Source organism: Oryctolagus cuniculus, chromosome 1 (assembly GCF_051225735.1).
Source record: "Oryctolagus cuniculus isolate XC-2025 breed Fujian yellow rabbit chromosome 1, ASM5122573v1, whole genome shotgun sequence".
In the NCBI taxonomy this organism is placed as follows: Eukaryota; Metazoa; Chordata; class Mammalia; order Lagomorpha; family Leporidae; genus Oryctolagus; species Oryctolagus cuniculus.
This window is the reverse complement of record NC_142867.1, coordinates 181,860,379-181,882,662: the sequence shown is the minus strand read 5'-3', so window position 1 is coordinate 181,882,662 and position 22,284 is coordinate 181,860,379. Positions and strand designations below refer to the sequence as shown.

At 39.4% G+C, this 22,284-nt stretch overlaps 1 protein-coding gene across 6 annotated transcripts in view; it reads right to left on the bottom strand.

The window, feature by feature from the left end:
- Positions 1-22,284, bottom strand: part of ADAMTSL1 (ADAMTS like 1) — a 1,088,032-nt gene that overhangs the window by 160,586 nt on the left and 905,162 nt on the right. For all 6 annotated transcript variants that reach the window (XM_008254434.5, XM_008254437.5, XM_089317536.1 and 3 more), the window contains one exon: positions 9,841-10,051. In XM_008254434.5, coding sequence (XP_008252656.4) covers positions 9,841-10,051 — 211 coding nt within the window. The remainder of the gene's footprint in view (positions 1-9,840; positions 10,052-22,284) is intronic.

Sequence of the window (22,284 nt, the reverse complement as noted above, 5' to 3'; positions counted from 1 at the left end):
CAGGACATGCAGGCTATAGTTGCTATACTTCAATGTGATCATTTGAGGAGAGCTCCTTCCTCCTTCTGATGCTGGCTGGAAACCCTGTTGGTTGAGCACAACACAACCAGAGGGTGAGTGAGCTTACTGAAATAATCAATTAGATCAGCCTCCTAAGTCATAAGAGGAGAAGGCAGAATGGATATAAAGTAGCAAGGGAAGAGATTCAGTGTATCATCATACTCCCCACAGTTATCAGTTTGTAGACTTTATGTAAGAGAAAGATGCTTACATAATTCCCTGAAAACTACCAGAGGTCTGAAACATGATGACAAAATAGCTACAAAATGGCTACCTTGTTATTTTGAAATCTGATGTACACATAAAGCTTTTAGGAGATTCTGAATGGCTAGAAGGTAATGATCAGACTCCCGAGAATGTCTTTCAGGGTCCTTATGCTCTAACACTTGATTTCTTTGCATGTTCCTCACCACTCTGTCATGAGCCAGTGCTTCAGCTGCAGTGGCATATTTGCCCTTTCTTGGACACATGGATGAATTATATTCTCAGGACTTTTATTATGTTGTTACCATTGTGAGCAATTCATTTTAGTTCTTTGTTCATCCAGAAATTTCCAAGACATTCATCAAGGCTCAGCTTTAAGGCCACTGTTCATTAAAGCCTCCTTTAAGCCCTTTGTATCTGGGTGACTATGTCACTTCCACTCCATGCTGACCTGGAAGGGTGTTCTATGTCTTCTATAGGAATTCATCATTTATGTGTCTGCCATTTTCTCCCACTTTCCCGCATTCACACAGGCTCATGAGTCTTTTGAGGGAAAAAAGTTCATTCACCTTGATTTTCGCCAGTGCCTAGAGCAGTGTCTGGCAAAGAACACAAGCTCCCTAAATGTTTGTTGGATTGATGATTGGATGAATGAAGTAGTCCCCAGTCCAGGTATTTAAAAGATGTAAAACATCAGCTGATGGGCTAATCCTCTGCCTTTATTAGGCTATTTTATCAGTAGCCAAACACTCAAAGAGTCAGCAGCAGGTTTTAAGCATGGACTATGCTGAATATTCTGACACTGCAGGTGTGGAAGACCACCATCAAGTTGGGCTAGTATTGTCATGGATTTTGCTCTGAACACTTGTGTACTTAGACAGATGAAAAGATGTACTTAGAAATTTTTAAAAATTGTTGAAGATGATAATTCAAATTAGTGAAAGCTTTCAAGACTGTAAGCACTTTCTGACCATCCTGAGATTACATGGTGAGGCCAACAGTTAAGTAAGAGGCAGTTTGCAATGAACAAAATGTTTTAAAATGTTTAAAAAGCATCAACAGTAAGAGAAATTCAATAAAATTAAATGAAAAAAAGTTTGTCTTTATGAATCACCATTTCCTTCATACCATATCCTGGTATGAAGAGGTAACTCTTGGGTAAAAGGTATTATTTTTAAATATATGCAGTAAAAATAAGAAACATAAAGATAGTATTTATGTTGCTTGTACTAGCTGCCATATGTATTTCATGATAAAAGGTCATAGGTTCATTATTTTTATAAGAAAAGTCAGAAATGTACAATAAAGAAAACAAAGAGTTATGCTTCTATACAAAAATACAATGGCCCAAGTGACGTATACTTTTAAATATTTTTCCATGATCAGCACATTAATAAATCCTGCCTATATTGATACTTTTGGTTTGATCTTGGTAGTTTTATTTATGGAGGGCTGAGTTTATTTCTTTGGGACCTCAAGTCATGTTATGAGGCTCAACTCAGATGTTGATACTCTGTTACTAAGATCATTACACTCTGCTTATGGCTTCTCAGTCATTTCACCTGTTCCTTCATCCACGCATTCACCCTTTTATCAAACATTGATTGAGTAGCCACTGAATGCCAGTTCTGTGTTAGGTGCTGTGGATCTGAGATGATTAAAAAAATGGTTACTAAGCTTCACTGAGGGAGAAAAACTTGCTATAAAATGATATCAGTTTTATAAAAGAGGGAATACAAAGGAGAGTGTAACCCAATCTTTATGGAAACGCCGGGGGAGTCTCTGCAGAGGGAGTGCCAGTTCAGTAGTTGGCCATGAAGATTAGGAGGGAGGGCAGCATTTGATTGCGTCTGTGTACACCCAGGGTATGAAGGGCATGGTCTGCTCCTGAAACTCGGAGCAATTCCAAGTATGAGGAGCACAGAGTTCATGCAGAAGAGTGGTTAGGAAATGAAACTGAGATGTCAAATGAAGGACAGATAGTGAGGGCCCTTTGGACACAATGTTAAGATTGTGAGGGGTCATTACAAGCTTTAAAGGAAGGAGTAACATCATTGACTTTGTAAAAAATGACTTGGGCAGCATGGGATGATAGGTTCCACAGAACACTGCCCTGTGAGGTGTTATTAGGTGTGCTATGCAGAAAGGGCTTCTGGGTCTAAAACACTGTACACCACTCCCCTATTTGAAAGTTCTCAGCACATTTTTAGTACTTTTAAGGCTAAAGAGCTGGCGCCGCAGCTCACTTGGCTAATCCTCTGCCCACAGCGCCGGCACCCCAGGTTCTAGTCCCGGTTGGGGTGCCGGCTTCTGTCCCGGTTGCTCCTCTTCCAGTCCAGCTCTCTGCTGTGGCCTGGGAGTGCAGTGGAGGATGTCCCAAGTGCTTGGGCCCTGCACCTGCATGGGAGACCAGGAGGAAGCACTTGGCTCCTGGCTTCAGATGGGCATAGCGCGCCAGCGGTAGCAGCCATTTAGGGGGTGAACCAATGGAAAAAGGAAGACCTTTCTCTCTCTGTCTCTCTCTCTATCTCTAACTTTGCCAGTCCAAAAAAAAAAAAAAAAAAAAAAGGCTAAAGAAAGGGCCAGGAGTAAGAAGCCATCAATACCAATTTGGGAAACCCTGGGAGGGAATTAGGCAGAAGATAAAGGAAGTTTAAATCAAAGGCTGTTTGCAATGGTTTGGTTTGTTGATTGTGAAGACTTGGAACAAAGCAAAGAGAGAAAGTTAGAAAGGAAGAAAGTACTAGGGGAGATTCAGGAGGCAGAATCAATGGGATATGGATATGGACTGAGTGTAAGGACACCAAGTCTGGAAATGACTCAGGATTCTAGGAAAGTGGTAGAAAAAGTGCTGGTGACATCCATACCAAAAGGATCAGTGATGCAAGATGAAGTTTGCTGGGAAAGTGGGCAGGTAGGTGTGTATCATGTGTGATATTAGATCTTTGGAATTTGAGGTAATTTAATGATAGAGATTGGTATGTTCCAAAGGCAATGGGAGACAGTCCTTGATATAATAGGGGTCATAACCACACCAAAGGAATTAGGGTTTAAAGAAAGAAAGCAAAATGAAGTCTGGCATCTCACTTACTAAACAAAATTATTCAAATGATAACAGTACTATCCCAACCATTTTGTGAATTATGATGACCTTGTCCATCTAATATCAATTAAGTTTTCTTAATCTAGGAAATACAAGTGTTTACAGTGAATTTTCTAGGTTTAGGATGTGAATCCTGGGACTGGATACACACTAAAATTCAGAGTAGTAATGACAAAGAGCTTTCTGCTAACCAAAACTAATTCACATGTGAAACTGATTTTCGATCTGTATTTGCATTTATTCTTGCTTTTTAATGATAGAATGAAGTATCCATTTCCTTATTAAATACACTATTGAAAATAAGATAGATGACCTCCTTATAGTTTTTTAATCCTTGGGATACAATATCTTCAATAAATAGGACTTCTAATTTGTGTAGATTTATATTTTATTCATTGAAATATGACAAAACTATAATAACTTATTTTCTGCCATAATTCAGCCCTCTAATGCCAACCAAAGATTTTATTTTCTTCTGTGGGCATGTGTTTGTATGTTTGAATCTGGAAAATGGAAGCTTTCATTCTCAAGCCTTTATACTTATCATTAAAATTTTCTTTTTATCTTAATATTACTAGCAGGGGCTCCTCTGTCGCTCATATGCCTTTTTACACAGCAAAAACCACAGGCATTTGAATTGTAACCCCGATAAAAAGGTTTATAGGGCAATAGTAATAAAATAAGTTTTAAGCAAGGGGGATATGGGGACTGTGGTTAATGCTTCTGTCTCTGTACAGATGTGTGCAATATGTTTGCAGAGCTAGATGATACAACCCTGAACCAAAAAGATACACAATAGAGACTGGGGTAATTCATTTCCATTTGACTCCACAGCACCTTTGTTTTTTATCTTGTGTGCTTTTTAATATTTAGAATAAAAACAAATGAAGGAATATTGATGTATACGAGGTTCATAGGTAGTGGCAGGGAGTTCTCAATCTCAAGGATCTTTTCTTAGTAGAGACTATGTACTCCATCAGCCCTCCATAGGGGTAATAATGAACTCCAAAGACACCCATGTTTCAGTTCCTGGGACCTCCAACACGTTACCTTATACAATAAAACGAACTTTGCTGATGCAATGAAGGTAAGGGTACTGAGATGAGGACATTATTCCAGATTATCCAGGCTGGCATCATGTAGTCCTGATGGCTTTTACAAGACTGAGGCAGTTGGGTCAGAGTCGGAGAGACAGGATATAAGCAGATAATTAAGGTTTGGAGTGATATGCTTTGAAGGTGAAAGAATGGGCTGTGAGCCAGGGAAGCTAGCAATAGGTCCTCTCCTCCAGAGTCTCCAGAAAGAATGCAGGCCAGCCCATCTCTTGACTTTAGCATAGTTAAACTGACTATGGACCTCTGACTGTTGCAGCTATAAGATAATAAATTAATGTTGTTTTGGCCAAGCACTTAAGACACCTGCATCTCATATTGGAGTGCCTGGGTTTGATACCAACCTCCAGCTTTTGATTCCAGCTCATACAGACCCTGGGATGCAGCAGTGGTGGCTCAAGTAATTGGGTTCCAACCACCATTATGGAAGATCTGGATTGAGTTTCTGGCTCCTAGCTTCAGCCCTATCTACAGGGTCTGTTGTGGGCACTAGGGGACTGAATCAATAGATTCAGAATCCTATTTCTTTATCTCTGCTTATCAAATAAGTAACCAAAATATTTCCAGTTGATACAGTCATGATCAAAGTGTTTCAGACTAATACGTGGTGTATGAAGATACTTCTTAAAGTTCATGGAAAATGGAACTAAAAGATAAATTTATTTTGGTGAAAAAACTTTTAGAAATGCATGGTCTTTTTTATAATATGCATTTTCATAACCTTTTTGAAGACCCTTTGTATATGTGGCTCTTAATTTGGTGCTGTAACTCATTAGTGTGATATGATCCCTCTTGAGGTATGTAATAAATAAGTCATTTGTAGCCAATACCAAAAAGATGATGATGTGATGGTGTTGACTAACACAAACAAAACATGTAAGTGTTCAAAAGCTATCTGAATACAACCTAACAAAATCTTACAGCTAAATTGAGAAAGATAAATATTAAATGAATTCTTCACTCAGCCCAGAGATAAAAACCTAGGGGTAAGAGTAAGAGGCAGGACTGAAATAAGATGGCCTCCTCACAACCAAAGCTACAGTTACATTTCCGCTTCGGTTTTATTTACTTGTTTTTAAAACACTGTTTTAACATAAATACAAAGACTTCATACTAGGTCTCCTCCAGTCCTTCAGAATGTATAAATATTGGCCTTTTGCCATTTGTCAGCACATGCTCCACAAAGGACATAGGGAATTGTGTTCCTATCTGGTAGATGACAATTCATGTAATTTATGCTTTTCCTTTTTCAAGGAAAAGAAACACATGAGGTCAGCATGAACCCTGCACTTAAACAGTGAGGAAGAGGAACTTATCTTTCAAACAGGCTAATGTCTTGTCTATCAGCATGTTATCTGTCTTTCGGTAATTGAAGAATTTGATTTCCCTAGCTCCTTTTTTTCATATTGAAAAGGATAGGCACTGAAGAATTAAGCTCTCAGCATTATCCTCTGATAGATTCATTCAACTAAATGGAGAAGAGCAAGTGAATGCACACCAGGTTTCTTTGTCCTAAGCCAGGATGACTGAGGAGTAAGAGGGGTAACCCTGCACACTGATTGTCAACAACTGGTGTGCTAGGTGGTCGGTAGCCTAAGACCACTGTTGATTACTTTTGCAACACCTGCAGTTTAGCAACATCTTGATGTGTTCTCACACACAATGACTTCCTTTCTTTTTAGCAGTAATAGCTAATTTTTGTCAACAAAGCTTAACTAAATGGGATTATAGGAGACAATGTAAGAAGAATAGTTCATTATTTCCTCCAGTTTTAGAGGGATTCCTAAAAGTGACCTAGAATTCTTTAAACAGATCATATGCACTAAACTTTTAACTGAGGCTTTCTCTGGAGGCTAGAATCACTATGGCTTTCATTTTCTTTCTTTTTTTTTTAAGATTTATTTATTTATTGAAAGTCAGAGTTACACAGAGAGGAGAAGCAAGGAGAGAGAGAGAGAGTGAGAGAAAGAGAGAGAGAAAGGTCTTCCACCCAATGGTTCACTTCCCAATTGGCCACAATGGCTGGAACTGTGCCAATCCGAAGCCAGGAACCAGGAGCTTCTTCCGGGTCTCCCACGTGGGAGCAGGAGCCCAAGGACTTGGCCCATCTTCCACTGCTTTCCCAGGCCATAGCAGAGAGCTGGATGGGAAGTAGACTATCTGAGTCTCGAACCAGTGCCCATATGGGATGCCGTCGCTTCAGGCCAGGGTGTTAACCTGCTGAACCTGCTGTGCTACAGCATGGGCCCCTGGCTTTCACTTTCTTTGTTCTTTATTTCTTCTTCTTATGTTTGAATATTTTCACGATTATTATGTACTGGGCATGAAAGGCAATAGTTTTTAAAGGAATAAAAGTGTATCCCTGTTTTACTGGATGAACTTCAGGTGGTTATTGAATATTAGTTTCCTAATCTGAAAAATGAACTTTTACCTGGCTCCAGCGATTTCTCATTAATGGAATGAAATAGAAAAGTTTTCATGAGAAATTCATGTTGGCCAGCACCACGGCTCACTAGGCTAATCCTCCGCCTTGCGGCACCGGCACACCGGGTTCTAGTCCGGTTGGGGCACCAGATTTTGTCCCGGTTGCCCCTCTTCCAGGCCAGCTCTCTGCTGTGGCCAGGGAGTTCAGTGGAGGATGGCCCAAGTCCTTGGGCCCTGCACCCCATGGGAGACCAGGAGAAGCACCTGGTTCCTGGCTTTGGATCAGCGCAGTGCGCCAGCCACAGCGCGCCAGCCGTGGTGGCCATTGGAGGGTGAACCAACGGCAAAGGAAGACCTTTTTCTCTCTCTCACTGTCCACTCTGCCTGTCAAAAAAAAAAAAAAAAAAAAAAGAAAGAAAGAAAGAAAGAAAGAAAGAAATTCATGTCTTCACAGGCCCAAGATCGATGGAAAATGGGAGGATAAGTGACTCTTTGGAAATGTGCTGATTCAAACAGGAACACTGGATGTGGGGTTGGGTTGGCAACTGACCAAAAAGGTCATGTATGTAGGCATTCTCTAAAACTCAAAAAAGTATCCTGAATCAAGATCACTATTCAGCAGTATGTGTGCATATTGTAAAGAGGTTAGTGTTTCATGTTTCATTGAATTTCACTGCCAGGTTGATAGTATGACCTATAAATAATCATAACAATGCATTGATAATATAAAAGGCTGGAATTCTGCCAGATTTTCAAGGCTTGTGGGATGATATGCTTGATCTACACATTCATTTCATCATATAAATATTTTATTCCCAACATACTATGATCTAACAGCAACACCAGCTACTAGTAAGGTTAGTTCAACAGTGGAGTTGAATTTTTATCATTTTCTTAGGTTTGGCATGGCCATAGTTTTACCCTAGTCAGAAGTAACTTAGTAAAAATGCATTAGAAATCAGGAGGCCTGGGTTCTGGTCCAGGGTTCATGATCTTGAAAAAGGCTGCATCAATGCTGGAGTTCTGACACTTGTAAAACAAGGACAGCCTGTATAACACCTGGGGGCCCTTTCAACCATACAATAGAGTGGAAAGGGTCAGGTAAAGCCGGGTTGATAGCCAGCACTGTTTTCTAGCCCTATGAATCTGTTTCCCCAATCTAAAATGAAGAGAATGAAACATACTTTTCACTGGTTTGCTGTGAGGATTAACTTCCATTCAATTAGGAATAATACATATTTCTTAGTGGGATACTGGTTCATGGGCACTCAAGATATCCTTTTGACTTCCACAAACCTTCACACAGTAGCAGGGAATTGATGCCATATACAAGAAAAGGAAAAATAGATACTCAACATCTGTTCCCAGGTGCTTTAGACATTTGTATCTTACTGCTTTTTGGTTTTATGAGTGCTTCAGGAAACCACAGCTCCAGGAAGGGCAGGGAGAAGGAAGGGGCTCGACCAAGCGATTATGAAAAAGCTGCCTGACAATGGCAGCCTCTCCTTCATCACTAAGGCAAAGGCACATGAGCTGCCATCCTCACTCCTCCTCAGCCAGATGACCACATAATTTATCACGCAATTTGGGACAATTTGGAGAGTGAAAAGCACACATTAAAATGGGGATGCATGTCCCCTCCAACTTTGAGGATTACTTTGTAACCTCTGCTGACACTTTAAAGCTAACTTTATGGTGAGGGTTGTGGTAGAGGTTTCAGTTGCCTCTTGGAATGCCTGCATTCCATATTGGAGTGACTGGTTCAAGTCCTGGCTAGTTGGGTTCTGACCCAGCTTCCTGCTAATGTGCCTCCTGGGAGGTGGTAGATAAAAGCTCAAACACTTGAGTCCCTGCCACCCACATGGGAGACCTGGATAGAGATCCAGGCTCCTGGCTTTGGCCTGGCTCTGCTTTGACTGTTGCAGGCATTTGGGGAGTGAACCAACAGTGGAAGATATTTCTATCTCTCCATCTCTCTGCCTTTCAAATAAAAAAAAAAAAAACAGCTATATCTGATGTCCTAATGGAGAGCAAATTACAAATAATGTTTTATCCAATCAACCAATTAATCTAAAATCCCATGTTTTATAAAGACATGCAAAAACACTATTTAAAGATTGATGAATATATATTAATTCTAGATAGATATTATAGTAAATAAATATAAAGAATGTAGTTGTGTTATTATTATAATACTTTGGTACAAGATCAGCAAGATTTTTTTTTCTTTTTGTAAGTGATAGATAGTAAATATTTTAGATTTTGTGAGCCATATGGCATCTGTCACAACCATGCAATTGTGTCCTTGTAGGGCAAAAGCAGCAATAAACAATATGTAAAAGAATGGGTGTGGTTGTGTTCCAATAAAACTTTACCAAAAAAGGATACAAACTAGATTTAGCTTGTGGGCTATAGTTTGTCAACTCCTGCTTTAAAGCAATGGTTCCCAGACTTTTGGAATTATTTTCTCAGGAAAATAAACAAATCTCTGGAACTGACTCGGGATTTCTAACTTCTTATTTTGTTAAACAATGAAAAAAAATCATCACCTAGTTCTTTTTTTTTAGAATTTTAAACAGAAAAAACACTAGAAAGGGCATAAATCCAGAACAAATTTAGTTTTATGGAAAACCCACAACATTGTCTTTATTTTAAAATTTTTCCTTAGCTGGGTGACAGCTCTGTCACAAATACTCTCAGGTCAAGAGATGGGTCATTTGAGTTGCTTTTGCAGGTCACTGTGGGTGTGGTAAAATAGAAAGGGCAGGATATTTATAACAACAAGACCTGGATTGGAGTAAGACTGGAAAAATACTAAGAAGAAATGACGAGACCTTGAACATTCTTTCAATGGGACAAAACTGTTGAGAGAGCGCCCTTTGTCTTGAATCGCTGTTGCAAACAGAAACTCCAATGTTGAGTAAGCTCAGAACTCACCGGCTGCCATTGTGCAGGGTACCAGGCTGGGGGGCAATTGAAGCGGTTACATGCTTGCACCGTGCTGGGCTTGGGCTGGTGACACAGCTCATCGGCTAGGATTACTGTTTCATTCAGCTCTCTGGAAAGTAGGTGGGAGCAGAAGACATCTCTGGTTTGCAGGCCAACCCCACAGGTAAGACTACATGGACTCCACTTGCCAATTTCCCACCTGAGAAGAAATCAGAGGAAAAGGACACCCTTAATGCCTGCGCAGAGAACATTTCTCATGAACTCAGGTGTTGCTAATAGAGTAAAAACTGAAGGCTGAAAATGTGGGAAGTTCCAGGCCAAGACTGACTAGGAATTATATCTTAAGCCTACAATCCAACCTCTTTTTCATGTTGTAGAGTTCATTAAGAATAAGTATAAGGGGGTGATAAAATGGGAAATCCAATTTTTACCCACAAAAATCAGAAACAATGGTCAGAACCACGTCTATTTTGAGGGAATGTAAAAACTTTATCAAAATAAAGGGAGTTATTTAAGACATAGGTTGAGTACTGAATAGTGGGCCTAAAAGAAGCATTTCTGCTAATTTCTCTGCCCCTATTCTTAACAAGAATGAAAAATATGTGCTTGTTTTTCTTCTGCTTCAGAGTGAAAGGTCATTGGCTCCAACTTCTTCAAACTTCCATTATAGCATAGAAATGTCTCTGTCTTTTGTATAAATATCATCACTGCCTGGGACTGGATAATGTAACGGACACAGAGGCTGCTAAATCGATCAGTCTTCTTGAGAGGAAATAATTGGAGAGAGTGGCTCATTATCTGGACGTAGATGTCAAATACACAAATGCGCTGAGTTCATGAATTGGCCAGTTCCAAACGATCACGTCTTGAGAAGTACATTTGTGGAGAGCTAAGGGCCTGTAATAACAAGCCTACTGTATTTTCTTGTTGCAGGCTCCAAAATGGAAATGATAAGGACAAGGCTCAGTTGCATGAGCTCTCAGTCAGAAGCGTTCTCTAAAGATCAGTATTAGAAAGTTCTGTTTGCAATTGAAGTACAACGATTCTACAAATAGGAGTTAGCCAAAAAAAGCATGGAAGTAGATCCCTCTGCAGCTAGGTCTGCCTAACTTTTTGTAACCAGCCCAGAAAATTAGTTTAAAAATCTTTGGCCCTAATGATTTTCATCATATTGTGAAACAGACTGTAAAACTCTTTCTGGTCCTCTGATATGGAGCTCTTTTTCTAATCCTTTGCACTGTTTCCTTTAATCCACACTATGTTTATCCATACCTATCCCAAACTATTTTGTTATTTTCCATTATGGCCCATGGTTTTCTGGCTGTCTTAACACAAACTGTATTCCTAATTTGGAATACTTTTTTGCCCTTTTCATGTCATTCAAAATTTCTACATATTCAAATTTGATTCATGCTTAAAAGATCACATCCAAACCTGCTACAGACACGAAAATAATGTTTTTAACTGCATTACAGTTATTCTGCCTGTCAAGGGCCTGACATGAGTATATACCATCTAAGGTAGGGCCTGTGTGTGAGTCAGTTTCATTCACAGCACCTTCACAACATCATCTAGATAATGTATGTGGTTGATAACTTCCCAGCAAATGTGCAAATGGAAGGAACTTGTCATAGACGGCACTTTAACACATGATCTCAATTACTTCTAGAGAGACAGGCTCTGTTGATTTTCCTCATCTTACAGTCAAAGGCATCTGAGAATCCAAGAGGCTGATTTACCCAAGTACCCACAATTAATTAGTAGTGAATCCAGTATTCAAACTTTAGTGTATCTGGCCACAGCACCTTTATACTTCCTATTGTAGCAGGCTGTCTCCAGGAAATACTTCAAAAAAGTCTTCCACAAACATCCATAAAATGTTAAATGAATAGAAGAGGAAGCCTGAGTTGGTTGTATTTATTTTAGATCCTTGTGTGAATTTCTATAAATATATTGCCTTATTTTTAGCCCTATAGTGTGTGTTAAGTCCAAGCTTTAAAATGCTATAGTGCTATTGGTTTTATAAAATGTCTATGGTGGGAGTTTGGCACAGCAGTTAAAACTCCATGTGGGACACATCCCATCTCATATCAGAGTGTCTAGGTTCAAGTTTCAGCTCTGCTTCTGATTCCAATTTCCTCTTCATTTGCATATTGGGAGGTAGCAAGTGATGGCTCAAATGTCTGGGTGTCTGTCACCCTTGTGTGGGACACCTGGATCAAGGTTTGGGCTTCTGGCTTTAGCTTGGTCCAGTCCTGGCTGTTGTGAGCATTTAGGGAGTGAATCAGATGATAGAAGATCTCTCTCTCTCTCAATCTCTCTCTCTCTCTTCTCTCTCTCTCCCCTTTGAAATAATGAAATATTTTTAAAAAGGATATTCATTACACAAGTGTTCATCAATAGATGAATTAATAAAAATCATGGTATATTTATACAATACTGTATACAACAATAAACTACAGCAACAATCAACAACATAGGCAAATATTTCAAACATAAACAAACACCAACATTCAATATTGTGAGTTTTCATTAATATAAGCTCAAAACCCCAAAATTTTCAGAAGTCAGGATGGTAGTTACTCTTGGTAGGTAGGATTAGAAGAAGAGTGCAGGGAGTAGGGCTTCTGTAGTGTCACCTAGAACTGGGTGCTAGATCTGGGTCCTGGATGTAGAAAATCACCGAGCTGTACACATAGGATCTGTACTATTTATGTTTATGTTTCAAAAAAAGCTCCCACCCCACTTTTAAGTGAAATACTAAAATGCTGTGTGTATAAAACAAAATTCAACAACCACACTCAATGCTAATGACCACAGTACACATGTCTCATAAATGTGGAGCTTCCTACATAGTGAAGGTTGTCCCAAGGTTAAGGCTTATCAGAGCAGAGACTATACATGCTCACTGCCTCCACCCCTGCTCCCACCTCTGGCAGATATTCAGCTCCCGGGACCCTCAAGCAGAGGCATTTTGGCAGCCATGAGTCCACTTGAACACTGCTCAGAGAAATTCACAAAACAGACATGTCTGCTTCCCCTGATAAAAGTACATTACATTCCCATGGAACAAGGTCAGCAGAAGCTATCTGTACATTAAGCACTGTGCTGATTCTGAGACAAAAATATTTTAATTAACTTAGGCCCAAAATGGGAAAGCAAAGAGACTCTCCCCTACTTTCTCTCCTGCACAGAGGCTGCAATTCTGAGCCATGGGTCTGGGTGCTGATATCCCTTCCCTGTCTACTGTGCCTTTGACTGTTTCTCAGGGTGGGGTTTCAGGCCAGTAGGGGCCAGTCCAGGGGCAGATTAGTTGTTGCTGGAGGCCTCTGAGACACTTCCAGGCTTCCCTTTGGATTCTGGGACCTGGGTTCTACTTAAGTCCAGTGTGGAACATAGCAGCTCTGTCCTGGTGTCTTTTTGGATTCTCATCTTAGTTGGCTTTTACTCTTCATCTCCATTTAAAATGTTACTTCTTCATGGAGAAAACTCTTGATTGGGTAAAATTCACCCATTATAATGGATTCACTAACATTCCCTTTTTGGAAATTCTCAATGTACAGTGGTTCACCCTTATCCATGGTTTCACCTTCTGTGGTTTGTTACACATGGTCTACTGAAGTCCAACAATATTAAATGGCAAAACATAGAAATAAACAACTCATAAGTTTGAAATTGTGGAGCATTCTGAGTAGTGTGATAAAATCTCATGCCATCTTGCTCTGTTCCCTCTGGGAGGTGAATCATCTCTATCCATCCATATATGCTACCTGCCCTTTAGCCACTTAGTAACCATCTCCATTACATGATTGACTGTGGTGGCACTGTAGTACTTGCATTCCAGTAATCATTACATAGTAGCCTAATGCTATATTACAACGCCTATGTACGGTTCACCTCATTTCAACTCCTCAAGGAGGCATTCTATCACCTCACATCATCACAGGAAGACTGAATAGGATTAGATATTTCAGAGAAAGAGTGTATGAGAATAACAGAGTCTGAGACTACAACTTTTAACTATAAAGTTTCGTTATAATTGTTATATTTTATTATCAGGTATTGTTGTTTATCTCTTAATGTGCTTGACTTGTAAATTGTACTTCATCATAAATATGTATAGGAAAAAACATTGTATAAATAGGATTCATTACTATCCATGGCTTTAGGAATCTACTGGGGGTCTTGGAATATACTCCCTGTGGATAGGACGAACTATTGTACTTGTAATCTGACTACCCTATTCTGTTGTTTGCTTGATAAGAGCAAGGGGTCATGTCTGTTTGGGTTTACTACTTGCTATGCGTTGAATTGCAGCTCCTGTGTCTCCCAGAAAGATTAATTGGAGTTCTAACCCCTAGTACTCTAAAATGTGACTTTACCTAGAAACAGGCTCATTGTAGATATAATCACTCAAGATAAGGTTGCACTAGAACACACTTAGTAGATCCATTATAACCAGTATTCTCATAAGAGGAGAGAGGCATACAATAGGGAGAACACCATCAGGGCAGTAGCAGAGACTGGAGTGATGTAGCTACATGACAAGGAACACCAAGGAGTTGCAGCAAACACCAGAAGCTCTAAGAGGCCAGGAAGATTTTCTCCCATACAGATTTCAGAAGGAGTATGGTTCTAGGACACCCTGATTTTGCACCTGATTTTAGTTTTCAGATCTTTGAAACTGTGTGTTTTTTTTTTAAAGATTTATTTATTAATTTGAAAGTCAGAGTTACAGAGGGAGATGGAGAGACAGAGAGATCTTCCATCTGCTGGTTCAATCCCCAGATGGGCACAATGGCCCAGGCTAGGTCAGGCCAAAGTCAGGAGCAGGAGCCAGGAGCCAGGAGCCAGGAGCTTCATCTGGGTCTCCCACATGGGTGGCAGGGGCACAAACACTTGGGCCATCTTCTGCTTTTCCCAGACCATTAGCAGAGAGCCGAATGGGAAGTGGAGCAGCTGGGACATGAACCAGTGCCCATATGGGATGCTGGCATTACAGGTGGTAGCTTTACCTGCTATGCCACAATTTCAGTGATTTCTATAAAATTGTTTATGGTGGTTTGTTACAGTAGCCCTAGGAAACTATATACCACTTTAGCTTCAGTGTCTAGCACAAGGCTTGGAAAAATAGCAGATGCTGAGTAAGGATATGGTGACCCAAGTGCGTTGCATTCACAGAGAACACTGTATATGCCTTTGCATTAGCCATGTCACTGGTCAACATCTCAGCTCTGTTCTTTAAACAAGTTCTCATGCTCAATTTCAAAGTCCCAAAAACTCTTAACATCATAAAGTTTTTTTCAGTGTGGTAGAGACTTCTGGTGATGAAATCAGACCTGAATTAACTTGTATTTGATAGGCCATATCCTACTTTGTGTAAATATTTATACATTTCACTGAAGCAATATTAGTCATATTATAGTGTTTTCTCTAAGATGCTTCTAGGGGTGTTACACAATTTATGTCTTGGTAATCCCAACATTTTTCTAAAATATAAAAATAATCTGAATTCTGAACTATGTCTTCCCCAATAGTATTGGCTAAAAGGACCTTGTATAAGGAGAGTAGTAAACCTGATTGCTATGGTTTCTTTCAGCTTCTAGACTCCAGGTGTTTAGTTTCATGGTTGGGCTTTTGGCCAAAATGTTATGGAAATGCTGGTTTCCCCAAAATTCTTTTCTACACTGCTTTTTTTCCTCTGGCCCTTCTTCTCCATGTTCCTGTTCCTTCTGTCAAAACCTGTTTGCAGTAAAGGCTCTGTGAACTGACAGTTGCAGCTGATGCCCTGTACCTTCAAGTCTAGACCCTGTTCAGATCCTGAGCAATTAACTACAGACCAAGGGCAGGTAAGAGACAGAGGGTGACCCATCACCTTAATGGTTGAAACTAGTCTTGCTGCAACTCTGGCCAGCTTCAGGTGTGTTTGGATTGGCCTGACAGAGGTAGATCAGAGACTTCAGACTTGGTTCCCTGATTCTTATGTTGTTCATTTGATAGCACTGGAGTTTTGACCAAAGTCCAGTCTACTCAATTGTGGTTCATCCAAGTCACTCTACTTGGATGTGGCTTTCCCATGGTGCTGGGATTGGCAGAGCACTGTTAGCCATAGCTGTAAGTTTAAGACAATAGCAATCTAGCTAACATCACACATGTTTGCCAATGATAATAGTAGTACTAACATCTATACAGCACTTAAATGAGCTGAATTCTGTGCTAGTTGCTTTAAATCCCCTTCACAGCCCCATGAGACAGATACTATTATCATTTTTATTATCTCAACAAGAAACTGAGGCCCAGATAATGCAAACCATGGCCCAGATGCTTGTTGCTGGATTCTACCCAGATACTGTCATATCCAAGTCTACCATGATTTGGACACAAGGGCATGGAGAATAAGGCTGCTGCTTATCATAGGGGCCAGCCTTCTAGATTTACAAGCCTCTGCTCTACACCACCTCAGCTTCTTTTGCTGATGTTCCAGCAGGATCCAGGGATCCTACGATGTCAGTTACATATATGAGCTTACTAAGTATGTCAACCCTATGAAAGAGGTGGTCTAAGATTCCCCATTTTCCAGGGTGAGCAAACAGAGGCTCTGATAGGTAAAGTAACCTGTCCAAATCACACAGTTAGCACACAAGAGAAATGGGGCACAAAGACGGGCAGCCTGGTTCCTGTATGCCTAATTATGATAGCGTATTGTCAACTAAGGCAGGATAATGAAACAAACTAGCTCTGAGTATCACATACTAGGCCCCCTGGTGCTTATATGACAAATGACAAAATGATAGATCAATTTCTAAATAGTAGAAATACACATTGACACTACCCAGGATCACACATACACTTGCAGTTATTATTTCTGTAAAGCAGCAGTGGTACTTGGCAGCCAGATGGGCAAGAGCAGAGTGTGGTCCCTTAAGGGACATGTTTGTTTTTGTAAAAGTAGCCATCAGAGTGAATATGGGCAATGAAGGGCACATGGTGGTTGGCCTTCTTAGCAGCTTGTGTTTATTTAGCTCCACAAAAGGAGGAGTTCTTGCCTTCCTTTGGACAAGGGCTTATTATGTGAGTTGCCAAGGTTTTTCTCTACCACTCTTTCAGAAAAGGTAATGACCGTTGCCTTCAGCAACTCTTTGTCTGTTGCTAGTATAAGTGCACATAATTTCTAATGGCAGACTCTCCCCTCCACACACTACCAAGCCCTGGAAACCTTCTCTGACCTTGGCTTTTGCCACTAAGTATGTTTGTTCCTTTGTGCAAAAATTTAAAATAGGTTTTCATTTGTAGGAAAAACACTCTTATAAACTTGAGCTACTCGTTAGAAGTAGTTCTTAAATTTGCATGTAACTCTCCAGTCTGACACTTCTTTCCAATATTTCTATCCTGTGTGTTTTTGACATCACCCAAAGATATTTATTTCCCTTAGAACGTGTCTGAGGTCAGGAAGTACACAAAAATTCAATAATAAATCAGGTACCACTGAGTGTGGCCAACTCTTGAAGAGATGGATACTGTCCAGGACTCATCCCCTTTCAGTTGCTTGGACTATTACTAGTGGCTCCCCATATATCTCCAAATTGCTTAGTTTCTAAGTGACCCACAGCCCATAGCTGCCAAAATTTCAGTCCCAGATGCAACCCTGGTTACTTTACTTCCTTGGAGTACAATCACCATTGAAGTCAGAGCTGTTTTCAATGGGGGTGAGAAGCCAGGATTTCCAGGGCTCAACTTTGGTTAAGTGCACACAGTGGGGTGATGGGACATTGCATGTCTGCAGCTGAACTTTTTAACTGGCTTTTTCTTTTTGCTCTTCCTTTTTCTGCTTTATAGGGGCTGAATTTTAGCATCAGGTTGGGTGGGGAGTGGCCCAGTGGCATGAGACAGGGTTCAGCACTGGGCTGGGGTAGATGGAAGTCAAACATTCAGAAAGGATTGGACAAATATATAACTACATGAAAAATAATGTGAGCCAAATTTGATACTGGCAGTGAAGGGAGTTATAAATATAGAAAGGAAAAAGACTAGAATAACTCTTTCAGAATTGGATTGGAATTGAGTGCAATGTGAACTCACAGTTTTAAGTAGACAGATACATATAGATATATTAATGACTATAAATGAGTATGTAGACATATGTGTGCACTTGCATGTGCATGTACACACTCAGACACACAAACACACATAGGGCATGTCTTATCTCTCTCCACTAAAAGGCCTAGAAGCAATTACATCCTAGTAGTATCAAATATATCACATGCCCAGGTCTTGAGTTCTAAATGCCATTCTCTACTAAAAGGAACCTATTCCTATAGAAATGGCTGACTCCAGGTCAGGGGCTGAGAAAGTAAAAAATGAGCCAGGAATATTTTGTTGTATCAGAAAACTTGGGAAAGCTCAAAGAATCAAAGAATGGTAGAATATTATGTCAAAAGGGCATGGTCATATCAAAAAGGCTCTCATAAGCCATGTCTTGAAGAATTTGACAGTAGTGGATTTTAAACTTTTGAGTAAAGAAGAAATTCACAAATAGACAAGTTAATAATAAATGGATAAGAAAAGAAGGAGTTACCTAGTAGAATAACCTATTGATAATCTAGAAGGTGTTATTAGAATTTTGAAAGTTATTCTTATTACAGTAATTAGTTCAGGCAATATGAGCAATGAATACCCAATATGGTGGGTGAGATTCTGAAAAGGAACACAATATTTAGTTTGTATCTCATTATCTACCTGAGATATCTACCTCAAAAACTGTGTGTTGAAACTAAATTCCTAATGCAGCTATGTTGGGAGGTGGGGCCTTGTGTGAGGTGTTTAGGTCATGGAGAAATAACCTAAAGAATGGGTCAATGCTATTACAATAGGCTTGACAGAGACAGTTTGTCCCCTCTTTTGCTCTTCTACCTTCTTCCTATCAAGTGAAGATAGTTACCTTGAAAGTAGAGAGATGCCCTTATCAGGTGTCAGTGACTTGATCCTGGACTTTCTAGCTTCCAGGACTATAAGAAATAAAATCCTGTTCTTTTAAAAATACCAAGTCTGCAGTATTCTATTAAGGAAGTACAATCAGACTAAGGCTTTCCCTCATATAATGCTTATTTGTTATTTACCATTCAGGGCAACATACTTATTAATTTTAGAGTGGAGAAATGTGACTAACATCATCTTAACCAAATGATAAGTTAACATTACCAGACATGGGAAGCATCACCATTGTATATCTCCTTAGATGATGCACTAAAAAAATACAGAATGCTTCTGTGTTATTTATGTCAAATATTCTAAAATGAAGAAGAAATATCAAGCAAGCCCAAACTGTGGGACATTTTACAAACTGATTGGCCTGGACTCTCAAAAAATGTCAACGATATGAAAGACAAAAATTACTGAGGAATTGTCACAGAGTGAAAGAATCTAAAAGAAATGACATGTCCATTAAAATGAATTGAAAAAAAGAAAGAAAGGACATTTCAATGCAAGACGTGATCCTGTACTGGATCCTGAACCTACAAAGAACCTGACTAGTTGGAAACATCTGAGTATAGTCTATAGACTAGATAGTTTTATCATTTTTTGATTTTGATGATTATACTATGGTTATATAGGACAGCATCCTTCTATCCTTCAGCTGATAATCATTGATGTGCTAAGGTGCAATTGGGTGTCATCTGAAATTATTTTTGAATAGCCCAAACATAGGGACAAACATGAAGTGAAGGGTAAAAAGGAGCATAGTGTACTTTTGAAAATTTTTTAAGAAACGGAAATTGATTCAAAATAAGTGTTATAAAAAACATCAGTTGGCTGCCTGCCACCCATTAGCTATGCTCAACTCTTTTCATCTGCGATGTGCTTTGCAAAGAAGTTTCAAAATATCTTTCTGGTTTAATCTCAGCTTACCTGTATATCAGTTTTTTAAATTTATTTTTTAAGGAATACAAATTTCATAGGAACAACTTTAGGAACATAGCCACAGTGTCTTGGCTTTCCATGCCTGAAATGCTCACACAGGCTTTTCAGCCAGACCAGGAATACTTAAGGGCTGATTCTGAGGTCAGGTGTTACTTAAAGCAATTGTCATTCTATGAGTCTGCTGTGTAGACTGCTACCCCTGTTGGAACATTATCTCCTTTTTTTATTATTATTATTACCAGACACTTGATTCTATTTATATGATCACTTTAGCATTTAATCCTATCTGTAAGTTCATTTTAGACTTAATATGATCACTTTAACACTCAAGATAGCATTTTTATCACACAGTTTAATGGGATTTGGAGTCCCATGACAAGTTTTTAAACTGTACTCTTAGAAGTAAATTCTTAGGAATGTATTCATAGGCTGGTGCTGTGGCTCACTTGACTAATCCTCCACCTGCAGCGCTGGCACCCCAGGTTCTAGTACCAGTTGGGGCGCCAGATTTTGTCCTGGTTGCTCCTCTTCCAGTCCAACTCTCTGCTGTGGCCTGGGAAGGCAATGGAGGATGGCCCAAGTGCTTGGGCTCTGCACCCGCATGGGAGACCAGGAGGAAGCACCTGGCTCCTGACTTTGGATTGGTGCAGTGCGCCGGCCATAGCAGCCATTTGTGGGGTGAACCAACAGAAGGAAGACTTTCTCTCTCTCTCTGTCCAACTCTGCCTGTCAAAAAAAGAGGAATGTATACAGAACTATACAGTTTTATAGTTACAAACTTCTTCCTCCCTCTCTTATTCCCACTCTTATTTTTTAATGATATCCATCTTCAATTGACTTTATACACAATTAAGAGTTCAACAAATAGTATGATGAAAGACAAAATAAATCAAAAAACAGCAACAAAAAAAGAAACTGTTCCTTGATAGTCAAGACAACGGCCACTCAAGTTATCCCTTCTCAAATAAGTGCTCAGTCAGTTCTCACAGATCAGGAAGAATATATGGTATTTGTCCCTCTGGACTAGCTTATTTCACTAAGTATGATGTTTTCCAGATTCATCCATTTTGTTGCAAATGACTGTTTTTTTAACTGCTGTGTAGTATTCCCTAGTGTATATATCCCATAATTTCTTCATCCAGTCTTCGGTTGATGGGCATTTAGTTTGATTCCAGGTCTTAGCTATTGCGAATTGAGCTGCAATAAAATGGGGGTGCAGATAATTCTCTTATTTAGTGATTTCATTTCTCTTGGGTAAATTCCCAAGAGTGGGATAGCTGGGTTATATGGTAGGTCTATATTCAGATTTTTGAGGTACCTCCATACTGCCTTCCATAATGGCTTTACCAGTTTACATTCCCACCAACAGTGGATTAGCGTACCATTTTCCCCACATTGTCACCAGCATTTGTTGTTTGTTGATTTCCACATGAAAGCTATTCTAACTGTGATGAGGCAAAACGTCATTGTGCTTCTGATTTGTGTTTCTGTGACAGGTAGTGATCCTGAGCATTTTTTCATGTGTCTGTTGGCCCTTTGGATTTCCTCCCTTGAAAAATGTCAGTTTAAGTCCTTTGCGCATCTCTTAACTGGGCTGTATGCTTCGTTGTTGTGGAGCTTCTTGATCTTTTTGTATATTCTAGTTTTTTAATCTTTTTTCAGTTCCATTGTTTGCAGATAATTTTTCCCATTCTGTCATTGCTTCTTCACTTTTCTGTTGTTTCTTTTGCAGTATAGAGGCTTCTCAATTTGATGTAATCCTATTTGTTAATTTTGCTTTCACTGCCTGTGCCTCTGGGGTCTTTTCCAAGAACTCCTTACCTATGCCAGTGTCTTGCAGGGTTTTCTCAATGTTCTCTAATAATTTGATGGTGTCAGGTCATAGATTTAGATCTTTAATCCATGTTGAGTGGATTTTTGTGCAAGGTGCAAGGTAGGGGTCTTGCCTCATACTTCTGCATAAGGACATCCAGTTTTCCCAGCACCATTTGTTGAATAGACCATCCTTGCCCCAGGGATTGTTTTTAGCTCCTTGGTCAAATATAAGTTGGTTATAGATGCTTGGATTGATTTCTAGCATTTCTATTCTGATACATTGGTCTATCTCTCTGTTTTTGTTTTGATTATAACTGCCTTGTAGTATGTCTTGAAATCTGGTGTTGTGATGCCTCTGACTGTTTTTATTGTATAAGATTGCATTAGCTATTTGAGATCTCCCATGTCTCCATATGAATCTCAGATCATTTTTTTCTATATCTGGAAAGAATGTATTTGATATTTTGATTGGTATCACATTGAATCTGTAAATTGCTTTTGGTAGTATTGACATTTCAAAGATATTGATTCTTCTAATCCATGAACATGGAAGATTTTTCGATTTTTTAATGTCTTCTATTTATTTTCTAATGCTTTGTAATTCTCATCATGGAGATATTTGACATCTTTGGTTGAATCTATTCCAAGTTACTTGATTATTTTTGTGTAGCTATTGTGAATGGGATTTTATTTATTTAT